This window comes from Pollachius pollachius, assembly GCF_949987615.1.
Source record: "Pollachius pollachius genome assembly, chromosome: 10".
NCBI classification, from domain to species: Eukaryota; Metazoa; Chordata; class Actinopteri; order Gadiformes; family Gadidae; genus Pollachius; species Pollachius pollachius.
Genome location: NC_136943.1, coordinates 14,453,953 through 14,473,720, shown reverse-complemented (window position 1 = coordinate 14,473,720; position 19,768 = coordinate 14,453,953). Strand labels below are relative to the sequence as shown.

Sequence of the window (19,768 nt, the reverse complement as noted above, 5' to 3'; positions counted from 1 at the left end):
GGCTGGAAGGAGGGAATGAGGGGAGGAAGATAGGGAGGAGATGGGGGTGGTTGAGTTCATGAATGAATGTTTGAATGAAAGGATGAATGAAAGGAAGCTGAGAGGAAGAAAGGATGGAGGGAGAAGGGGAGGGAGGAAGGGGAGAGAGGGAGGGAGGAAGGAGGATGGAAGGTGGTCCAGCAAATTAAAGTAAAAGCAAAGGATGGATGATGGAGGGGCGCCGTGACCATCTGGGAGTCCAGCGAACGAGAGATGGTGGAAGAGAGAGAGAGAGAGAGAGAGAGAGAGAGAGAGAGAGAGAGAGAGAGCAGTTTTGTGACTGTTGGTTGATTTACGGAACCTTTCCTTTTAATGAAATTGTTTCAGTGACAGAGTGGGTAAAAGGCCCTTAATGGATTGGTGGGCCTAATGTAATGAAATTACTCCTCTTTCACTAGAGGAAGAAGGGGGAGCGAAGGACAAGCAGAGCGCAGGGAGGCAGGACAAGGAAAAGAGGGGGGAAGGGAGGGGAGAAAATGCAATTAATATTTACAGAACAGACAAGCGGGTGGGCTTTAGCCCGTACCAATCCCTCGCTCCCTCTCTCCCTCACGCCCTCTCCATCCCCCTCCCTCTCTGTCCTCCCCCCTCCCTCTCTCTCACCTTAACTCTCGCTCACTCTCTCTCTCACTCTCTCTCTCCTCCTCACGCTCTACCTTGCACGCCCGGTGGCCGGTATTTGCTGTGCGTGCGGAAGGCGAGCGAGGTGATAGGCTGGCGCCAGACAGGCCACTTCAGCTAGCCCGCTCGCCTCTTCTTTGCTGGCTCTCTCACTCTCTCTTTTCTTCTTCTCCTCTCCATCAGACCGGTCACACTGCACCGAGGTGAGATCCTTTGGGTAGCCGGCGTGTTAGCGTGTTCGTTTGTGGATGAGTGTGCCTGAGGGGGGGATTGTTGTTACTATGTAATGTTTGCGTGTAAAGTCTGTTTGTGGAAGAGTGTGCAGATTGTAAAAGGTGTTGTGTGTGTGTGTATGGCGTGTGAGTGTCTGTCTGGGGAAAAGTGTGCAATAGAGGAACATTAGTTTCAACCATCGCTTTCAACTACCTTGAGTCTACTTTTGGGGAACCACCTCGGAACACGCGCACGCACGCACACACACACACACACACACACACACACACACACACACACGCACACACGCACACACACACAGACACACACACAGACACCCATATACACTTAAACACACATATGCACACTAGACACGCTAGTCTTTGACTAGTCCCTCCCACAGACCTGATGCTGACTGCCGTCTCTCTTCTTCCTCCTCTCCTGTGTGTCCGTGACATGCCTGTGTGTGTGTGTGTGTGTGTGTGTGTGTGTGTGTGTGTGTCTGGGTGTACGTGCGTGACTCTGTGTGTTCTGTAGGCAGCTGGACAGCAACCACATCAGCTGCATTGAAGATGGAGCATTTCGGGCACTGCGCGATCTGGAGATCCTGTGAGTACACAGTCCATTCTCCTCCGCTTGTATCTCTCATCTCCTCTCCGTTCATTTTCCCTCTCTTCTTCTTCTTCTCCTCCTCCTCCTCCACTCCTTTCATCCATGACTGTCTGTGAAATAAGGACCCATCCTGCTCTCCACTCATCCCTCTCCCTCTCTGTCTCTTTGTCTCTGTCCTGTTGTCTCTCTGTGTCTCTTATTCAGTGCTTACATTTTCTTTCTTTATGTTATATATTCTCTCTCCTTCTCATTTTGTTTTTCCCTGATGTTCTTTCACTCCTTTCTTCCTCTCTTCTCTCCTCTCCGTTGCTCTCGCTTCCCCCCCCCTCTCTTTCTCCATCTTTCTTACTCTCTCTTTCTCTCCCTCTCTTTCTATCTTCCTCTTCTTGCGATCTGACGTTACTTGTTCTCTCCTGTTGCCTCTGTATCCTTCACCTCTCCTACTGCTGTCCTTTGTCGTGGTCCTCAGTGTCCATGTGTGTGTTGTATCACAAATGTATCCTCACGTATGTGTTACGTAGCTATAATGATGAAGATGTATGTACATCGTTTATGTTGCATCATTATGCAAGAAAAAGACACTTCGGTCATTGTTTATTTTCTAGATGTGTATCCTTTACCCTGATGCATTGTGTGTCTGTGTGTGTGTGTGTGTATGTGTGTGTGTGTGTATGTTTGTGCGTGTGTGGGTGTGCTGGCAGGTGTGTGCAAGTGTCACATATTATACTTGGTCATTCACCGCCAGTTAAGTTGTCCTTGAAACAAAAAATGAATCCACACACTCGTACATGCACACACAGCTGCACAAATGCACAAGGCACACACACATAAACACATCTGCACACACACACAAACACGCGTACATGAACACTCCTACATGGCTGGATAAAAGGGCATGGGCTACCTTCTGTGGTGCGTGCTTCCTTCTTAACATGTTTATGTGTGCATAATTGGCTTCCGTATATTGTTCTGTGTGTGTGTGTGTGTGTGTGTTGCACATTTCACATCTTATAAGACGTGAATTCAGTCACAAACATGCATCAAATAAGTCAATGTTGGTGCATGCACACGTGTGTCTTAGGATATCTGCATGTGTGTGTGTGTGTGTGTGTGTGTGTGTGTGTGTGTGTGTGTGTGTGTGTGTGTGTGTGTGTGTGTGTGTGTGTGTGTGTTTATGTGTGTGCACTTGAGCCTGTCAACATTTTTATTGCTGCTCGTTTGTCATGGTGCCCAGAGGTGTGACTGGCAACTGATCAAATTCCACCTGCACTGGGCCGGTCAGTGCTGTGTGTGTGTTTGTGTGTGTTTGTGTGTGTGTGTGTGTGTGTGTGTGTGTGTATGTGTGTGTGTGTGTTTGTGTCTGTTTGCGTGTGTCTGTGTGTGTCTGTGTGTATGTCTCTCAAAAAGTCCATCCTGGGGCCCCTGGATACATACTATCTGTCTTAACGTTTAATCCGTCAGAGCATGCAATTCATTGGACCTTCCTGTGTAAAAAAAAATGAAATGACAAATGTCGCCGTGTCCTGGTCTTCCACTCTGCTCTCAGTGGTGCTGGGAGGGGACGGAGATGGTGGTTCAGTCATTCAGAATGCGCTGAGGGAATGAGAGCGCTGTGCACCACATGGCTAAGACAGATATAATTAGTAAGACATAGAAAGAGAGAGAATGGGAAATAGTGTTGGGGAAAAAGAGAGTTAGAGAGAGGAATAGGTGGAGCGCAGGGCAAGAGCCAGCAAAGGGGGATGAGCGATTAAAGTATTTATAGACGATAGATGAGAGGAAAATTGGAGAAGTTGAATATATTCACAGCTACCCTTTGTGTTTCCTTGTGTTGAATTTATTTGACTTTACTGCACCGACATAGAAACATAGAAACAGGGTGAGAAACAGGGTAATGACGGGAAAGAGACTTAGTAAGGGAAAAAGAAAGGATGAAAGATAAGGGTTGCTTCCATGGCGGTTGGTATCTAGCCACTGGTGTGTTGAACTATGTTCCTGGCCATCCATCTTCTCGAGAATTCTGTAGTTGTAACTACTCTACCTCTAGGTCTGACACATTTTCTGTTCCCGGTTGTTTGGTTGGGAGTCTCATTGAAATCGGCTAATAGCACTAGTCTGAATCCATTCAGTGTCAAAGTCCATGCATTTTTTTTTCTTTTTTTGGATGAAAATAAAATAAAACTTTGCATTTAGAGCCGATCATTTTCTCTGGTTGATGTACAAATATATAGCATTAACAAATGTACAATACATTGAAATGTCCCTAAAACGAATCAAATATGCCATGCAATCAGATGTAAAAAGAGTCAAAAGCAAAATATGCAGTTGACATTCATTGCACGTATATCGTTCTCAATAAATAAGCGCACATATGTTGGCTTCAACATTTTACACCACAATATCGTAATCTATGAATATTCAACATATGTGCCCTTGTACCGCAGGCAGATGTAAACATAAAACAAAGTGGAACACCCGCATCATTGTACAGAAAGAGATGTTTAAAAGAGAATCAAGACTGTAACAAGACATTGTCTTCATGAGAGTTATTGGATCTGGCAGTGAGCTTCAATAAAACAGTTAGGAACACGTCTATAATAACGTACTTTTGAGTGATGCTGAGCGGCTCGATATGCTCCCCAGGGGTGTATGAAATACTGTGTCTATAACGATGTGATCAGTACTGACACGAGTATTTAGAAAATACACTGGCACTCCTGAGGCGGTGTCTTATTCTCAATTCGCACACCGTCGTCCAAGACGCATTGTTAATTAGATATCGCAATTGTTTTTTAATTGTTTACTCAATTGTTGGTGGAGAAAAGCTAACTTTGGTGAGTTTAACCGATGATTCGGATTCGTACAACAACAAGCTAATGTAATTCATAGAGTATAGCCCCAGAGCCTAGCTTCTTTATTCTATTTTATGTTTTAACAGCAACACTTTATGAAAGCTGCTGTGTACAGATGTTGTTGGGCTGTCTGGTCGCATTGGACGTGTTTATTTCCATGTCAATTAGACTGGTTAGATGCAGCTTTTGGGATCGCTGATGTGTTCTCATAAATGATTAAAGACAATAGGCCATTCAACCAAACAAACACAGACCCATCACAGAGAGCAAAAGTAGCGTACAAAAACCTCAGAACAGAATTTTATATTTTAAAATTAAACCGTAATGCATTCAGTCAAAAATGAATGTTAATAGATAATAGGAACATTCCTTTGCCCTTTTAAACCTTCTTTACTACAATTCTGGCTTTGTTTCTTATTTTTCTTCCTTCCTTTCTCGCCTACTCCCTCCCTCCCACCCACCCTTTCTTTCTTCCTTGCTTCCTTCCTTCCTCCATTCTTGGCTTGCTCTCTCTCTCTCTCCCTGTCCCCTCCCTCCTTCATCTCTTCCCTCTTGGGGAGCAAAACTGGTCCAACTCGCTTGTTTATGCAGTGCTTCATGTACAGTTGAAGGGACGGAGGGTTTGGGGTGGGGGGTGAGGATAGGCTGGTGGGGTTAGGGTGCTCGACGGAGCGTGATACAACATATTAGCAATTCATAAGTCTGTGACAGCTGAGTGCTTGGCAGGATTTACAATTCTCTGTAAATACGGGATGCTTCCTATTCACAGCAGACAGCATGACAGCTCACAATATATTCACTGAATGTGACGTTTTAATAAAGGTAAGAGTGTGTATTTGTGTGCCGACGTTCATGCATGTGTGTCTGTGTGTGTGTGTGTGTGTGTGTGTGTGTGTGAATGTGTATGTGTGTGAGTTAATGTGTGAAAGGGGGGCAGGTGGTTATATGCAGAAACCAAAGGGCACGAATGAATGTGAACAATTGTGTCTGTTTGAGCGATCTTCATTATAATCACAGACACACACACACAAACACACACACGCACACACACACATGCACACACACACACACACACACACACACATACACACACACACACACACACACACACACACACACACGATCCAACCCAAACACATCTAGCTGCTGGTGAAGGTTTGACCCGTCACTGTTATCTCCATCAAGCCATTTGGTGCCGCGCTCACACAATCGATCCCAATGAGCAGCACGGATGGAAAAGTGTGTGTGTGTGTGTGTGTTTGTGTGTGTGTGTGTGTGTGTGTATGTGCGTGTGTGTGTGTGTGTGTCTGTGTCTGTGTATGTGTGTGTGGTTGTCTGTGAATGCCTGTTTACTACAGTTGTCTTGAAACATTTGTGTTACCGAATAATTATATTTATTTCTTGTATCAATAAATAACAAACGATCAAGACATTGTTCACAATGCAGATTGTTATCACAGATGCGGTCGCTGGTGTGTGCGTGCGTTAGTGTGTGTGTGCCGCGCTTATTTGTGTATCCATCAGTTGACGTCTCTCTTTTCACTGATCCAACAACTCAGTGATTTATCTCAGACGTTAACAAGGACCACATTGGGTTTGCCCGTTTGTGTTTGTGTGCACTTGCGTGCGTGTGTTTACGTGTGTGGGTGCCCGTGAGTGCAAGTGTGTACCCCAGTTGTCACGATGAACTTGAAATCAGAATCTAAAATGCTCAGATTGGTTTGTTTGTGTGTGTGTGTGTTTGTGTTTTTGTGTTTAGTGTTGGTGTGTGTGTGTTTGTGCGTGTGTGTGTGTGCGCATGGGGTGGTCATTGTGTGTATTTCTTTCAGCTAGCGTGTCTCTGTGCTAATTGCTAATTGCACGCAGCACAGCTCTCCCTATGTTGTTGCAGCTCACCAATCTCCATGTTAATTAATCAAGTCATTTTTAATTAGCCCGCTTTTTTTTCTTTTTGCCATTTAATGCAAGCTACTTAATATATTTCACAGGGAGGCCTGTTGAAACTTCAAGCTGAATGCTATTGTGCCCTGGCTCATTAAGAACCTTTTTAATTCATTTTATTTTGTGGTGATAGGCCTGTTTAAGCTTTTCTTTGTCCTTTTTAATATTGATTTCAACGGTCACATTTAGGGATTTGTTAACCAAGGAACAGATTCAATAAATTTTGTGACTTTGGTGAGCATTCAATTACTTGTCAGCCATTATGAAATCTTCTGTTTGTGATGTACTTTTATTATAAAACAATTTTTAAATCATTGTATTAAATCAAAATGTTATAAACATAAAATGTTCAGAAATCATAGATTATTCTTTAACCCATAATCGGTCCAAATAACTGAGTTTACTAGCTGAGGGCTAACCCTTTTTTCCAGGCTATATCATTACAATGTCAAAGTTAAACAAATTGGTCTTACGTACTAAAAAGAAACTGCATTTTGCAATGGGCCAATATTTCCAAGATTTACGTTGAGTCTCAAAACTCCAACCATGGCGCTTGAACACCCTCAGAGGTTTGGGAGGGAAAATGAATATGAAGACACTCTGTTTACTTTTGATGATCTCTTCCCCTTGCTCATAAATCCCCCTAAAAGCCTGCAGCAGAACGGAGAGCTTCTCACCTCTTTTTTACCTTTTCTTTATCTCCAGTTTACTTTTATTTCTTTATAGCTTCATCTGCCGGTGTCCCTGTCGATACTCTACCGCTCTCTGTCTCTCACCCTCACTCTCCTTTCTCTCTCTCTCTCTCTCTCTCTCTCTCTCTCTGTCTCTCTCTCTCTCTCTCTCTCTCTCTCTCTCTCTCTCTCTCTCTCTCTCTCTCTCTCTCTCTCTCTCTCTCTCTCTCTCTCTCTCTCTCTCCCCCTAGCCGGAAGGCTACAAGAGGAGGAATAAGGGCTGTAAAAGTGAGGCAGCACCAGCCTATCATTTATTTAGACCCAGAGGGGCAGAACGTTACCTTCCCTCTTTTGGCTCGCCAGGAGCTAGGGGAGGATGTAGATTGACAAAATCAGAGAGGGCAGAAGGGAGGGAGGAAAGAGACAGAGAGAGGAGAGGAGAATTGGGCTATCGCTGTTGGAAAAGCAGACGCTTTCCCGGATATCATTTATTAATCTGCCTCGGCACTCAGGAGAGCTGGTGGGGGAGGGATGGAGGGATGGATGGGTGGATAGAAGGATGGGCGATAGATAAAGAGAGGAACAGAGGGGTGGAATTACAAAGGGAGTGTTGAAAAATATGGTACGGTAAACATCGTCTGGAGAAAGAGAGGGACAGAGAGATAGACAGAGAGGAAGAGGTGCATGCCAGATGGAGAGATAATCAGGGGAGCGAGTGAAAGATTGAAAGGCAGATGTGTGTAAGAAGAAAAAAAACAGGGCTGTGGAGGAAGAGAGTGAGAGTCATGGAGAAGGATGGAGATAGAGAGTGAAACGTTTTGCACAATGGTCGTCTTACAGATGGAAGTGTGCGCAAGAGAAGAAGTGAGAAATAGATGAAGTTAAGAGAATGTGAATCAGTCAATGGATGTTGGGTGGATGGATGAATGAATGGATTGATAGAGATGGATGGTTGATGAATGGATAATGGATGGATTGATGGATGGATGGATGGATTGATGAGTGGACGGGCGATCATTGGCTGATCAATAGATGGATGGATGAGTGGATTTGGATGATTGGTGTTGGATGATGGATGGGTGATGGGCAATGGGGGATGGATGGTTGATAGGGGATGGATGATGACTGAATGGATGTTTGGTGACTGGGCATTCAACACTAAAAGCACCTGGCGGTAATATAAAATAGATGGGGACAGGGCTGCTGAGGCTAGAGAGTGCCAGGAGCCATTCATTATTGATGGAACAAATGTCTTGACTGGCTCAATTTGGTGCTAGCTGCTTTCGGGATCACCGAGGGTGTTGGGCAGAATCTGAAGCAGATTCTTCAAGAAGTATAGGTTTTTTTTAACAGGGGCCCAAAAGCGTTGCAAATTCTTCATCCGCCAACTCTTCTGCAATTAATAGTTAATCCTCAATCAGAATATATGGAGGTTCAGTGAACACTAAAATACTGTGAATACTGATGGAAAGTGATCGTTTTATTTGTGTTTAGGCTTTTATTCCAACATGTTTAGTGGCCTACCACTGATACTAAGAATAACTTCGGAGTCTTAATGCTAAACAGATGCATTTGAGCCGTTCTGATAGTCATACACTCATAATTTTTCAATATACATACAGTATAGCATTTAACACGACACCTAGTAAGCTGAAAAACAGCTGAATGAAGCCAAAAAAAATTCCTTTGCAGGATAAACACATTTAGGATGGCCTCAGTGGTAATCATTACTGTAAGTGTTGGTATCGTGGGAAAACGCATTTTTGTAAAAGCTTGGACTCAGCAACAGAACTGAAGTATCTTACATGATTTACAGGGATTGGTTTCAATCCACGAATGCTATGAATATACAAATATCTGCGTTTGAGGGTTTGAGCCTGCATGGCTTGCACTCCTTATAATTGAATGTGTGTGCTGTCCTCAGCATGAATCCAAAGCTAAAGACATTTGAAATCATTTTAAGTAATGAACAGAATGATCCACAATTGACGCCATGAAAGGATATTACAAACAGTAACCCAGCTTTAACAAAGACATTTGCATCACGAAGAGACGTCACCTGCGTTCGATTCAGAGTGAAATGTTTGCATAGTCTTTTGGGGAAACAGGGTTTTACACCTGTTTTATCAAAAATACAGACTTATTGGTAACATTGTTAAAATGGCATATACTGCTACGTTCATAATCTTACAATAGATCAACACCAAAAAATACGGGTTAAGGTTCACTGACTCAAAGCTTGGGAATGCAAATATTGTATTATATTTGTATTATAATATAGAATGTATAAATACTGATGTCAATCAGAAGGAATATGTATACACGCGATCGACACACCCTATTAATTTTTCCTTTCAACAAGTCTTATAGTCTTTAACACCAGCAGTGTTTACTTTTCTCAACTCCCCCATTAAATACAAATCAGAATTAATTAGATTGGAAACCATTGCGTAAACAATTGTGTTCTTGCAATAAGTGGCGGCTTATTCACACGTTAGTGGAAAATCTCACGGTAATCATTGATTGTTTAGAAATGTGAGACATTGATTTGAGAATAAATACTCAGAATAAAGGCCTTCAATAGTCCTTTGATGTCTTGAATAATAACCCATTTGTTGAATGTTTGATTTTGCATTGTGAAGACTTTCATTGTCAAAAGTTAGAATGGACCCGAAACGGCTGAATGTAATCTCTTTAAGTACATGGTCTTAATTTTGGCATGAAGAGGTTTTCCCTGTTGTAAACTATCAGTTACCAGAATTTGTTCTCTTTATTATCACGGATGGTACGCATTCCCATGTGTTTTCCACTCACTTTGAGCAAATTAAAAACAAAACCGATTGAAGTGATGACATTAGGCTTGAGTATTTTATTTATTGATTCATTTATTTTTTTGAAAAAAGGCCTTTAATATCAACTGCAAGTATTTCACAACAGTTAATTTCAAACCCTTCTTTTAATTAGTTTCATTCACCACAATGCGTTGCCTTGTCTCATCTTATTGAATTCAATTTTTTTTGCCTTGCAAAACATTTTCTCCAAAGAACACAAAGGGCAATATTGAAGTGGTTGACAAAAAACATTTCCTTGCCAGTGAAGTGCCACACTAAAGACCATCTTCACAGTCCTTAAAAGTGGAGTGAAAGCACCTCTTCACATGCTACTTTGTTCTCCAGCCCAATGTGTGGAGCGAGGGCCAACCAACCTTGTGTCAGTAATGTAATGCCTAAGGCCTTGAGCTATTACCTTCCTGTCCTCTCACGGTGGATTCATTACCCTAGACAGTTAACCGTTCCGTTGCCCATGGCTTCCCGCATGCTTAGCCTCCTCAGCATGCTACATCTCCTCAGCTACAGTTCACAAGGACAATATTTTAATTCCCATTAAAGTTATATATAAAACACACAGACAGCGCACACACACACCAGCTATCGACGACCTTAGGGGCTGAGCCTGATTAGGAATTGGACTCTGTTTCGCAGAGTGTGTCCACGTGCAGGAGAATAAATTAATCCAGTTAGTGTGTGTGTCCGCCAATCCCGATCAGAATAAATGATGTATCCCTGTGTGATGATGAATGGTAATTCAGATTTAACATAACTGGACTAACGAGCACGCTAATGACTCAGTAGGTAGCCTGGGCCTCTCTCGCTCCAAGGGCCTCATGACTTGCATCCCAATGAGACGTGGAGAGGACACATGCACGAGCACACACACATGCCAATATGGCCACACACGCATACACACACACACACACACACACACTAGTTAACATTTAATCACATACACACGCACGCACATTCACATCCAGTCTAACGTCTCCTTCGATACCGTGTGTGTGTGTGTGTGTGTGTGTCTTTCAGTGCGCATATGGGCGTGATCATGTAAGCCCGAAGCCGTTCAACATAAGAGGGGAATAACAGCAGCCTAATATGGAGCTGATTGGTGAATAATTATTCTGAGGACGGCACTCGGCCAGTTGCATTAGCCCGTGTGATTCCATTTGCTGATCTTTCCACTTACGCCTTCTTATGACTAAGATGAATGAAAATAAAACTTGAGCACTTGATCATTTTCAGACAGAAATTGAATTAATTAGGCCTAAATACATTAGTCATTCACTGAAGAGGGTTTATTTCGTCTTTCTTTAATAAGATTCATTTCCACCTCCAGACGCAATGAGAGCTCACTCTCTTGTATTTAATGAAAATACAGATATGTAATTTTCGGCAACCTAATGAATTCTCACAGGCAACAGGGAGCTGCTAGTGTAACACTAGAGCCGGCTCTACGGCAGTGGAGATGGGAGCATAACACCCCTTTGTCTTGATGTGGTTATAATGTGATCTTAATAAAGACGTAAACCTGCTGAGCAGTGTTGTTATGGGCCTCCGGTAGGCCCCGGGGCCCTTGTTCGAACCCAGCTATGTGTGTGTTGTTTCTGATGTAATGTTTCCCTGAACTCAACACCGCTTTCTACTGAGGCTCAAACAAACTGCACTCAAACCCGCACCCGAAACACATACACACACACACACACACACTCACACACACACACACACACACACACACACACACACACACACACACACACACACACACACACACACACACACACACACATACACTCTGTATGCAGACACGCACCGCGGACAGACACACTGTATCCAGACACCATGCACACAAGTCCACCATGTGAAAACACTGCATACAAGCACACTGCAGACAAACACAAGCCCCACACAGAAGCACTGTATGAAGACACACAAACCGTGCACAGACTCACTGTATTCAGACACAAGAGAGCACAACCAAGAAAGTAAGAGAAAGAGAGAGATATTTATATATATATTTATATATATATATATATATATATATATATATATATATATATATATGTATATAGAGAGAGAGAGAGAGAGAGAGAGAGAGAGAGAGAGACAGAGAGAAAGTTTTCTGCTAGCCAGCACATGTCATTATTCATAAGTAAAGACAGACAGAGTAGTTTGGTGTACTATATCAGACTGCAAGGTGACTTTCATTCTGAGACACACACACACACACACACACACACACACACACACACACACACACACACGCTGAAATTACCTTGCTCTCTGAAATACATTATTGTCTTTATCTCAATCTTTCTTTCTCCTGTTTACATAAATCTGCTCCACTTTTTTTACTGATGACCCATCTCTTTCCATCTCCTCTCCTCTCATCTAGTCGCATCTCCTATCCTCTCCTTTCCTCTCCTCTCCTCGCTTTCTCCGCATTTCACTGCTCTCCATCTTCTTTCAATCTCATCCAGCTATCTCTCAACTTCGGCATGCAGTTTATTCCCTCACTTTCTGCGCCCGCTACCACTCTCATCTCTCCCCCTTCTCTCTCCCCCCTCAATCTCTCTCTGATTTGCTCTCTCTCTCTTTCTTGCTCCCCTCTCTCTCCTTCCATCTGTGTAGTAAACACCACCTGCATGACATTGTGCAGTAAACGTTTGAGTTATCATCTTAGCTTCTCCTCAGCCTCTCTCCCTCTCTCTCTCTCTCTCTCTCTCTCTCTCTCTCTCTCTCTCTCTCTCTCTCTCTCTCTCTCTCTCTTGCTCACTGTCTCCCCGAGGCACCCAGATGAGACCCAGGTGCACTAACACATCATTCCCCTCCACAGTCTCGGTCTTGGGCTTTGTTTACTGTGTGCCTCGACCAGGGCTCCAAGCAGCCAGTCCTCTTCCACAGCCTCCTGACACAACTCCCTTTCTGTCCCTTTTCTTTGCTCTTCTCATCTGTTGTGAGTCACTTTGTGAATGTAATAGGGGCTATACTGACATAGAACTCATCAGAGGGATTTGGTGACCCCCAAATCTTGATTCCTGGTTGCTAGGCAACCACTTATTTATTTATTTACAAAGAGGTGCTGGGCCAGCTTCAGCGACTGCCCAACTTCATAAGGTGAAGGGCCTTCTAGAGGCATGTGTTGATACGTTTCACAAAACCTCTATGGTCTTTATATCTTGTGTCTTGCTTTCAGGGGGGGGGGGGGAATCTGACACCGCCGAATGACATCACACTGCAACCATGGATGTGTATTATCGTTTTTTTACCTCAACATCAAAAGACCGACCAACTGCTCATTAAATGTCCCTGTTGGAGCAGAGCCTTGTGTTCTTGGACTCAAGGCTCTGAAATTTAAGAATTTCTATTTCAGAAGCAGCTGAAAGCAGAAGGTCAAAAAAGACTTCACTGACACCTCTCGAGAGTCATTAAAGCTTTACGTTGTCCCAGCCGGAACACACATTTAGTGTTGTGTTTTATGTTTCAGTGTCCGCAAGCATCAGGACTCGGTGAATATATTTGCTATGTATCTGTTGACTGTTCCTGGGACTGCAGTGTTTGATGCATGGCACATCGCAGGCATGCAGTATAAATATAACTTATTTTTTAAGGTCAAAGTCATGTGCACTCCATGCCCCATGGAGAAATAGATTTGATTTATTTTATTTTGTTGAGGTTGTTGGATTGTTTTCGGGGTCTGGCTATCAAGAGCAGCCGTTTTCTGAGATTTTTTTTGTTCTTGGTGGTCGGTTTCTAGTAATCCCAGTGCGGTTAGGACTGAGTGGACCGAGATGTTCCACTGCTGGGGTCAGCATCCAGCAGCAATCAGAACCACCTCTTATTATTCTGCTGTCTTTCTAAACTGTTTCCTAACTTAGATTCCCTCCCCGGAATAGGAATCACAATCAGTGTGTGTGTCTCTGTGTGTGTGTGTGTGTGTGTGTGTGTGTGTGTGTGTGTGTGTGTGTGTGTGTGTGTGTGTGTGTGTGTGTGTGTGTGTGTGTGTGTGTGTGTGTGTGTGTGTGTGTGTGTGTGTGTGTGCATGTGTGTGCGTTCATGTGCGTGTGTGTACTTGAAATGCTTAACTGTGTGTCGTGGTGTTTGTGCATGTGTGTACCCATGATGAGTATCACCACTGCTCTGACCTTTCCACCCCCTGTTTGTGTATGTGTGTGTGTGTGTGTGTGTAATTGTTTTTGTATGCGTGTACGTGTGTATGTGTGTGTGTGTGTGTGTGTGTGTGTGTGTGTGTGTGTGTGTGTGTGTGTGTGTGTATGTGTGTGTGTGTGTGTGTGTGTGTGTGTGAGAGAGAGGGAGAAAGATCGAGGTCGGGAGAGAGCAGGCCACCACGGTCCTATGCTGTCAAGTGATTTTGGTTTGGCTGAACAGTTGGCTCACACTTTGCCAGCAGTCAGCCAGCAACCTACCAACACAGCCGCACAGAGAGAGAGAGAGAGAGAGAGAGAGGGGGGGAGGGAGAGGTCACTTAATTTAAAAGCAAATTCCCCTAGTGGACCACAAAACAAAAGCACTGGAATAAAACGATTTTATTACAATATATTATATTTTTATATACTTTGATATAATATGTAACTTTATTACATTATAATGAGGAAAACACAAATTATAAAGCCTATTTGAAAAAATAGTGATTCCAAGCAAGTACCTTGTGATTACAACTCACCACCAAGCTATTATAACGTAAGAGCACACAGCATATAGGATGAGGGGTCGTGACAGGTGAAGAAGATGAGTTCTTCACCTGAGTTGTTAAAAAGAAAGAAGGGAGGAGGGAGTAATGAAACAGGAAATGCTCATCGGTATTAAACCTTTAAACAGAGGGACGTGTCCTGGCAGATATTTTAGATCTTTGACAATGGAAAGAGACCTGCATGATGTTCAAGAGCAAGTCACTGCATAAACTGTTAACAGGTGAGGGAGGAAGGATAGCTGGTAGCAGCAGTTTGCCCCACGCACAATTACCTTATGGCTCTCTCTCCTCTCACTCCCTTTCTCTGTCTCTGTCTCTTCCTGTTGCTCCCTCTATCTCTGCCTCTCTCTCACTTTTTCACAGTTAATGTAACAATCCATCACTATTGTCTCAGGTTCCAGTAATGACAGATAAGGAAATGTCACAGAATGCTAACACTGTATCCAAGCATGTCTATTAGCACGCCCACACACACAATTAATCAGCGACAAGCCTCTCTTTCTTTCTCTAGCTCCCTCTTTCTTGTTTGATTTTGTTAGTTAGTTAGTCTCTCTTTTACATTCCTCCCATGCACTTGACCCATATACAAGCACAAATACACATGTGGACTTATGTGAGTGAATTGGCTGAAAAGAATGCCATCAAGAATATAATTGGAATAGCTCGAAAACAATCATGTGAAAATGTAAACATTTTGACCTCATTCGCCCACAAAAAGATTCAAACGCTGTTACAAATATTTCAGATATTCAAACAATGCCGAAACATGTCAGTAAGCCAACTCGTTGTTCTAACCTTCAGCAAACAACCTTTTTTCATAGTTATTCCTGCAAACAATTGTTCTGCTTCTGTGTATCTCTATGATACATCAATGATAACATTTTTTTTAACGGACAGCTATTAAAGAGTCAGAAGATGCAGATTGTTCAACACCTTTATCACTAATTGGACGGACCCTTTCGTGGTATTTCGAGTTATTCCCAGGCTGGTATCCAATGGCAACGGTAAAGAAATGTCAATTTTACCCGAGACGAGTGAGTCTGAAGTTAAGTGTGGTCCTTTCGTTGTTCAAACACTAGAGAGTTTATTAAGGGAGACCCGCACACACACACAAACGCACACACACACACACACACACACACACACACACACACACTCACTCACTCACTCACTCACTCACTCACTCACTCACTCACTCACTCACTCACTCACTCACTCACTTACTCACTCACTCACTCACTCACACACACACACACACACACATACACACAGGCATACACACAAACAGGCATACACACACCTACACCCACACATACACACAGGCACACACACACCGAACTAGGGAAATGCGTATTAAATCCTCATGGGAAACCCTTCAATAAGACCGTCTCCCAGCTGAAAGCCCTTACACGGTTATGTCCTTAAACCCTTCGGGACCCTCGGGGAACCTAAGAGACCCTGAGACGGATCCAAACAGGCCCAACCGTGCTATGGTAAGTAAAAAGGGTCAAAAAGCTTTTAACATAGCTGCACCAAGTGGCCTTATAGGATGTGTAGTGCTTTGGGTCGAGCACGGGTCGATTGAACACTACGATGTCCTACTCACTTATTACTCATTCGCACACACACACACACACACACACACACACACACACACACACACACACACACACACACACACACACACACACTAATACAGATACACAAAGGCTCTCTCACAACAACACACGGAACCACAGTCTGGTAGACATTCCTGTGTGGCTGAAGGACGGTCATTTGAGTGACTCTGAGGTCACTGATCATTTCAAGGCTCCGTGAATCTCTGACTCAGCAACACACAAGCATATATCCACAGGCCCACACACTCACACACACAAAACCAGCCACTATTGCACTGATGGGTGTGGGGTGTGTGGGTGTGTGTGTGTGGGGGGGGGGGGGTGTTTGTGTGTGTGTGTTTGTATGTTTGTGTGTGTGTGTGTGTGTGTGTGTGTGTGTGTGTGTGTGTGTGTGTGTGTGTGTGTGTGTGTGTGTGCTGCAGAAAAACACTCTCATTCCCTGAACTTTAACCAACATAGCCTCCCAACGTTATAACCTTTCCACACTGACCCCACTGGCAGCCTATCCAGAACATTCCTCATGTCTTCCATCTCTTGAGAGCCCCACCTGCCCCCCACCTCCTCCAGAGTGGAGGAGGTAATGGCAGCTGTCAGGAGGGCTTGAGCAGGCGCTTGGTTCGAGGAGGAAACGCAATGGCTTTAGAGTGCAGGTCGCCCTCTGCTCCTCGCTAAAGTTGTAAAACTACCCTTATGAGAACCTCTGAGGGCCCTTCATAAAGGATAGAAGCCCCCCCAGGTCCCTCTAGGGCCCCTGTTAGGTCAACAGTCTGGCACCGCTGACTGACACAAGTACGTCATTACAACGTCAAAATGCACTTTATCACTTATATTATGTGGGAAAGAAGAACAAATTTGGTAAGTTAACACTAACGAACGGATTGATCCAATCAATAGATGAATAAATGGAAAAGATATCGCAAAAATAGTGCCTACTTTAATCCTGCTGCTTCTCAACATTTTAGGACTGTTTATTTTAATTGCATAAGTGTTTCTGTTTATTTGTCTGTTGGTCTCAAAGTGTCCCTCTGCATGGCAGGGACTAGCAGGTCATTCTTTCACGTGCCCTTTGTTACCATTCTTTCTCCAATCAATACCGTTCTAATCAGCCTGCCAGGCTCACACATGCGCTGCTAATCACATCCCTGCTATGTTAGCCTGATCTAGCTAGCCTCCTCCCAAACCATGTAACCTTTTCTCCAGCATTTAATTTTCCCCCGAATCATATCGAGTGACATTTACTGCTGAAGGCGCCAGGCTGGGCCTGTAACCAGTTTAAACGAAGGCTGCCAGCGGCCATCAGCCTGTTGAGACGGACGCCCCGGTGCCATGACATGCATCAGGATCAGTCCCCTGTAGTGTGTGTGTGTGTTTGTGTGTGAGGGGTTGAATCTGATTACGAGGCATTTTCAATTCAAATTGCGGGAGATGGATTGACTTCCTCTGTGCGATCAGCAGCAGAGCATCGAGTATCACTTGCCTCTTTTCAGTCGCACTGTAGTGAACGGATTAAAAGTCTTTCTGCGCATTTCTTGAAAACAAGATAAAAAACGTAATTTGGATCTACACCGTTGGGAAGACTTAATTTCGCTTGGAGCCCCTTTCCGGAAATCATCTGAAATGTCGTCGTCTGCCCAACCCCTCCTGTTGTTTACAGCGAGCGGCAAAAGTCACGCCGATTATCATCTCTGTGAGAGAGATGTCACTAAGGAATACGGTCGTAATTACCTTATTATTTATTTAGGAGCCACTTCCTGCAGTGGCCCTGATAAAAACAGCCCAAAACAGCCTACACAGTTCAGAGTGTTCCATGATTATATTTCATGAATCCGAGGAACCCATAGAGCTGTGACTGCTGGAGATGATAGCGTACAAGGCCATCGAAAACAATACAGGAGGGAGCTTCCTACTCATTTCCTCCACAAATCGGAAGAAATCGTCTGTGGTCTTTTAAATGCAAAGGGTATTAACAGAAATCCGCTTCACGTATTTTCCCCCCTGTGACTCAAGCTCATCATGTATCTCTATCCGACCGCTGTTTGGTTTTCAGTGAATCTGTTAGACCTTATTTGGTTTAGTGCAGACGTAAATAACGTATTAAGTTCTCAAAACACTTGAAACTTCTCCTTCTTCTCTCTCTTAAAAAAAGGAAAACAAATTAAAAACATAGATTTTTAGGGATAATAATGCTAATTAGTATAATTAAGATCTGAAAGAGGGTCTGAGAGAAGGCTCCATAGGCTTCCCACCAAAAGAAGGAAAGGCCTCTTACCTTGATGAATGAAGAGGCCACATATTGTTTTTAGCAGTTTCTGTGTTTGTTTTCCGAGTGTTTCCTCTGTGCAGACTGTAACCATGGCTGTGACTACTTTGCAGTATAATTGTATTGAGCCGAGCCGTCCTCATGGGTCAATTAATGCTCATAAAATACATTGTTGTGTTTGCTTCCAGTGCTTGCAGTAATTCAGACATCCTGTCAGCCTATTGATCCTTGTCTGTAAAGGCTGATTGGTCATAATAGGAGGCTAATAAGAGCAGGGGCACGCTCGCTTGCCCTTTTCAAAAGGAGGGGGATCCTACAGGAGAGGTTGGATCCTTCATTAAAATATCCACGATTATTGAACACTACAGGTTGTACCTCACAATTCGAGATTCTATTCCTAACATAAGACACTCCTCAATATGAATGACTTAAACAAATGTCCAACCCATTGTTAAACTCGAGACTGGCAAAAGATACTGCTCTGGCTTAGCCCTGATGCTCTTTTATGGATTGTGACCCATTGGTTGAAACAGAAGGAATACTGTGTGTGTGTATGTACCAAGACTGTATGCCATTGGTTGAGCCAGATGGAATAAAGTGTGTGTATATGAACCATGAATCCTATTTATTGAATTAGGTATAAGGTAGAATACTCGGTGTGCACCGAGCTGAACACTTTATTGAGCCTCTCTCTCTCTCTCTCTCTCTCTCTCTCTCTCTCTCTCTCTCTCTCTCTCTCTCTCTCTCTCTCTCTCTCTCTCTCTCTCATTCTCTCTCTCTCTCTCTCTCTCATTCTCTCTGTCTCTCTCTCTCTCTCTCTCTCTCTCTCTCTCTCTCTTACTCTTTCTCTCTCTACTGTATATATGTCTCTCTCTCTCTCTCCCTCTAAGTGCGGATGTGTAGTTTAAGAGGGTCATGTTTCAGTCTATCTTTCTTTAACGCCAAATTAACAACACATGAATGTCTGTGTAATGTGTTTGTGTGCCTGTGAGTGTGTGTGTGTGTGTGTGTGTGTGTGTGTGTTAGGGCTGCTCGATTATGGAAAAAAATCATAATCACGATTATTTGGGTCAATATTGAAATCACGATTATTCAAACGATTATTTTTGAGTTTGAAAACATAATGTATTTATTCAGCGTGTCCCTCCCAAAAATCACTTTGTAACTGAGGACTTTGAAATTTCGCCTTAAAGAAATACACAAAATGTTCAAAAAGAAAATGTTCAAATCTAAAATAATGTACAGATATGTTTCCAGCTGTTCTGCACTTTCTATAAAACATTTAATTTAAAAAAAAGAAAAAAAATTGATTATACTAGTTTTGTGATCGTTTGACGCTAATACCGAAATCGCGATCAAAATTTGATTAATCGCTCAACCTTACTTTTATCACGA

The 19,768-nt window shown here is 43.3% G+C and overlaps 1 protein-coding gene across 1 annotated transcript in view; it reads left to right on the top strand.

The window, feature by feature from the left end:
* slit3 (slit homolog 3) overlaps positions 1-19,768 on the top strand; it is a 191,424-nt gene that overhangs the window by 112,856 nt on the left and 58,800 nt on the right. The window contains exon 6 of the mRNA XM_079744976.1: positions 1,411-1,482. Within this exon, the coding sequence (XP_079601102.1) occupies positions 1,411-1,482 (72 nt within the window). The remainder of the gene's footprint in view (positions 1-1,410; positions 1,483-19,768) is intronic.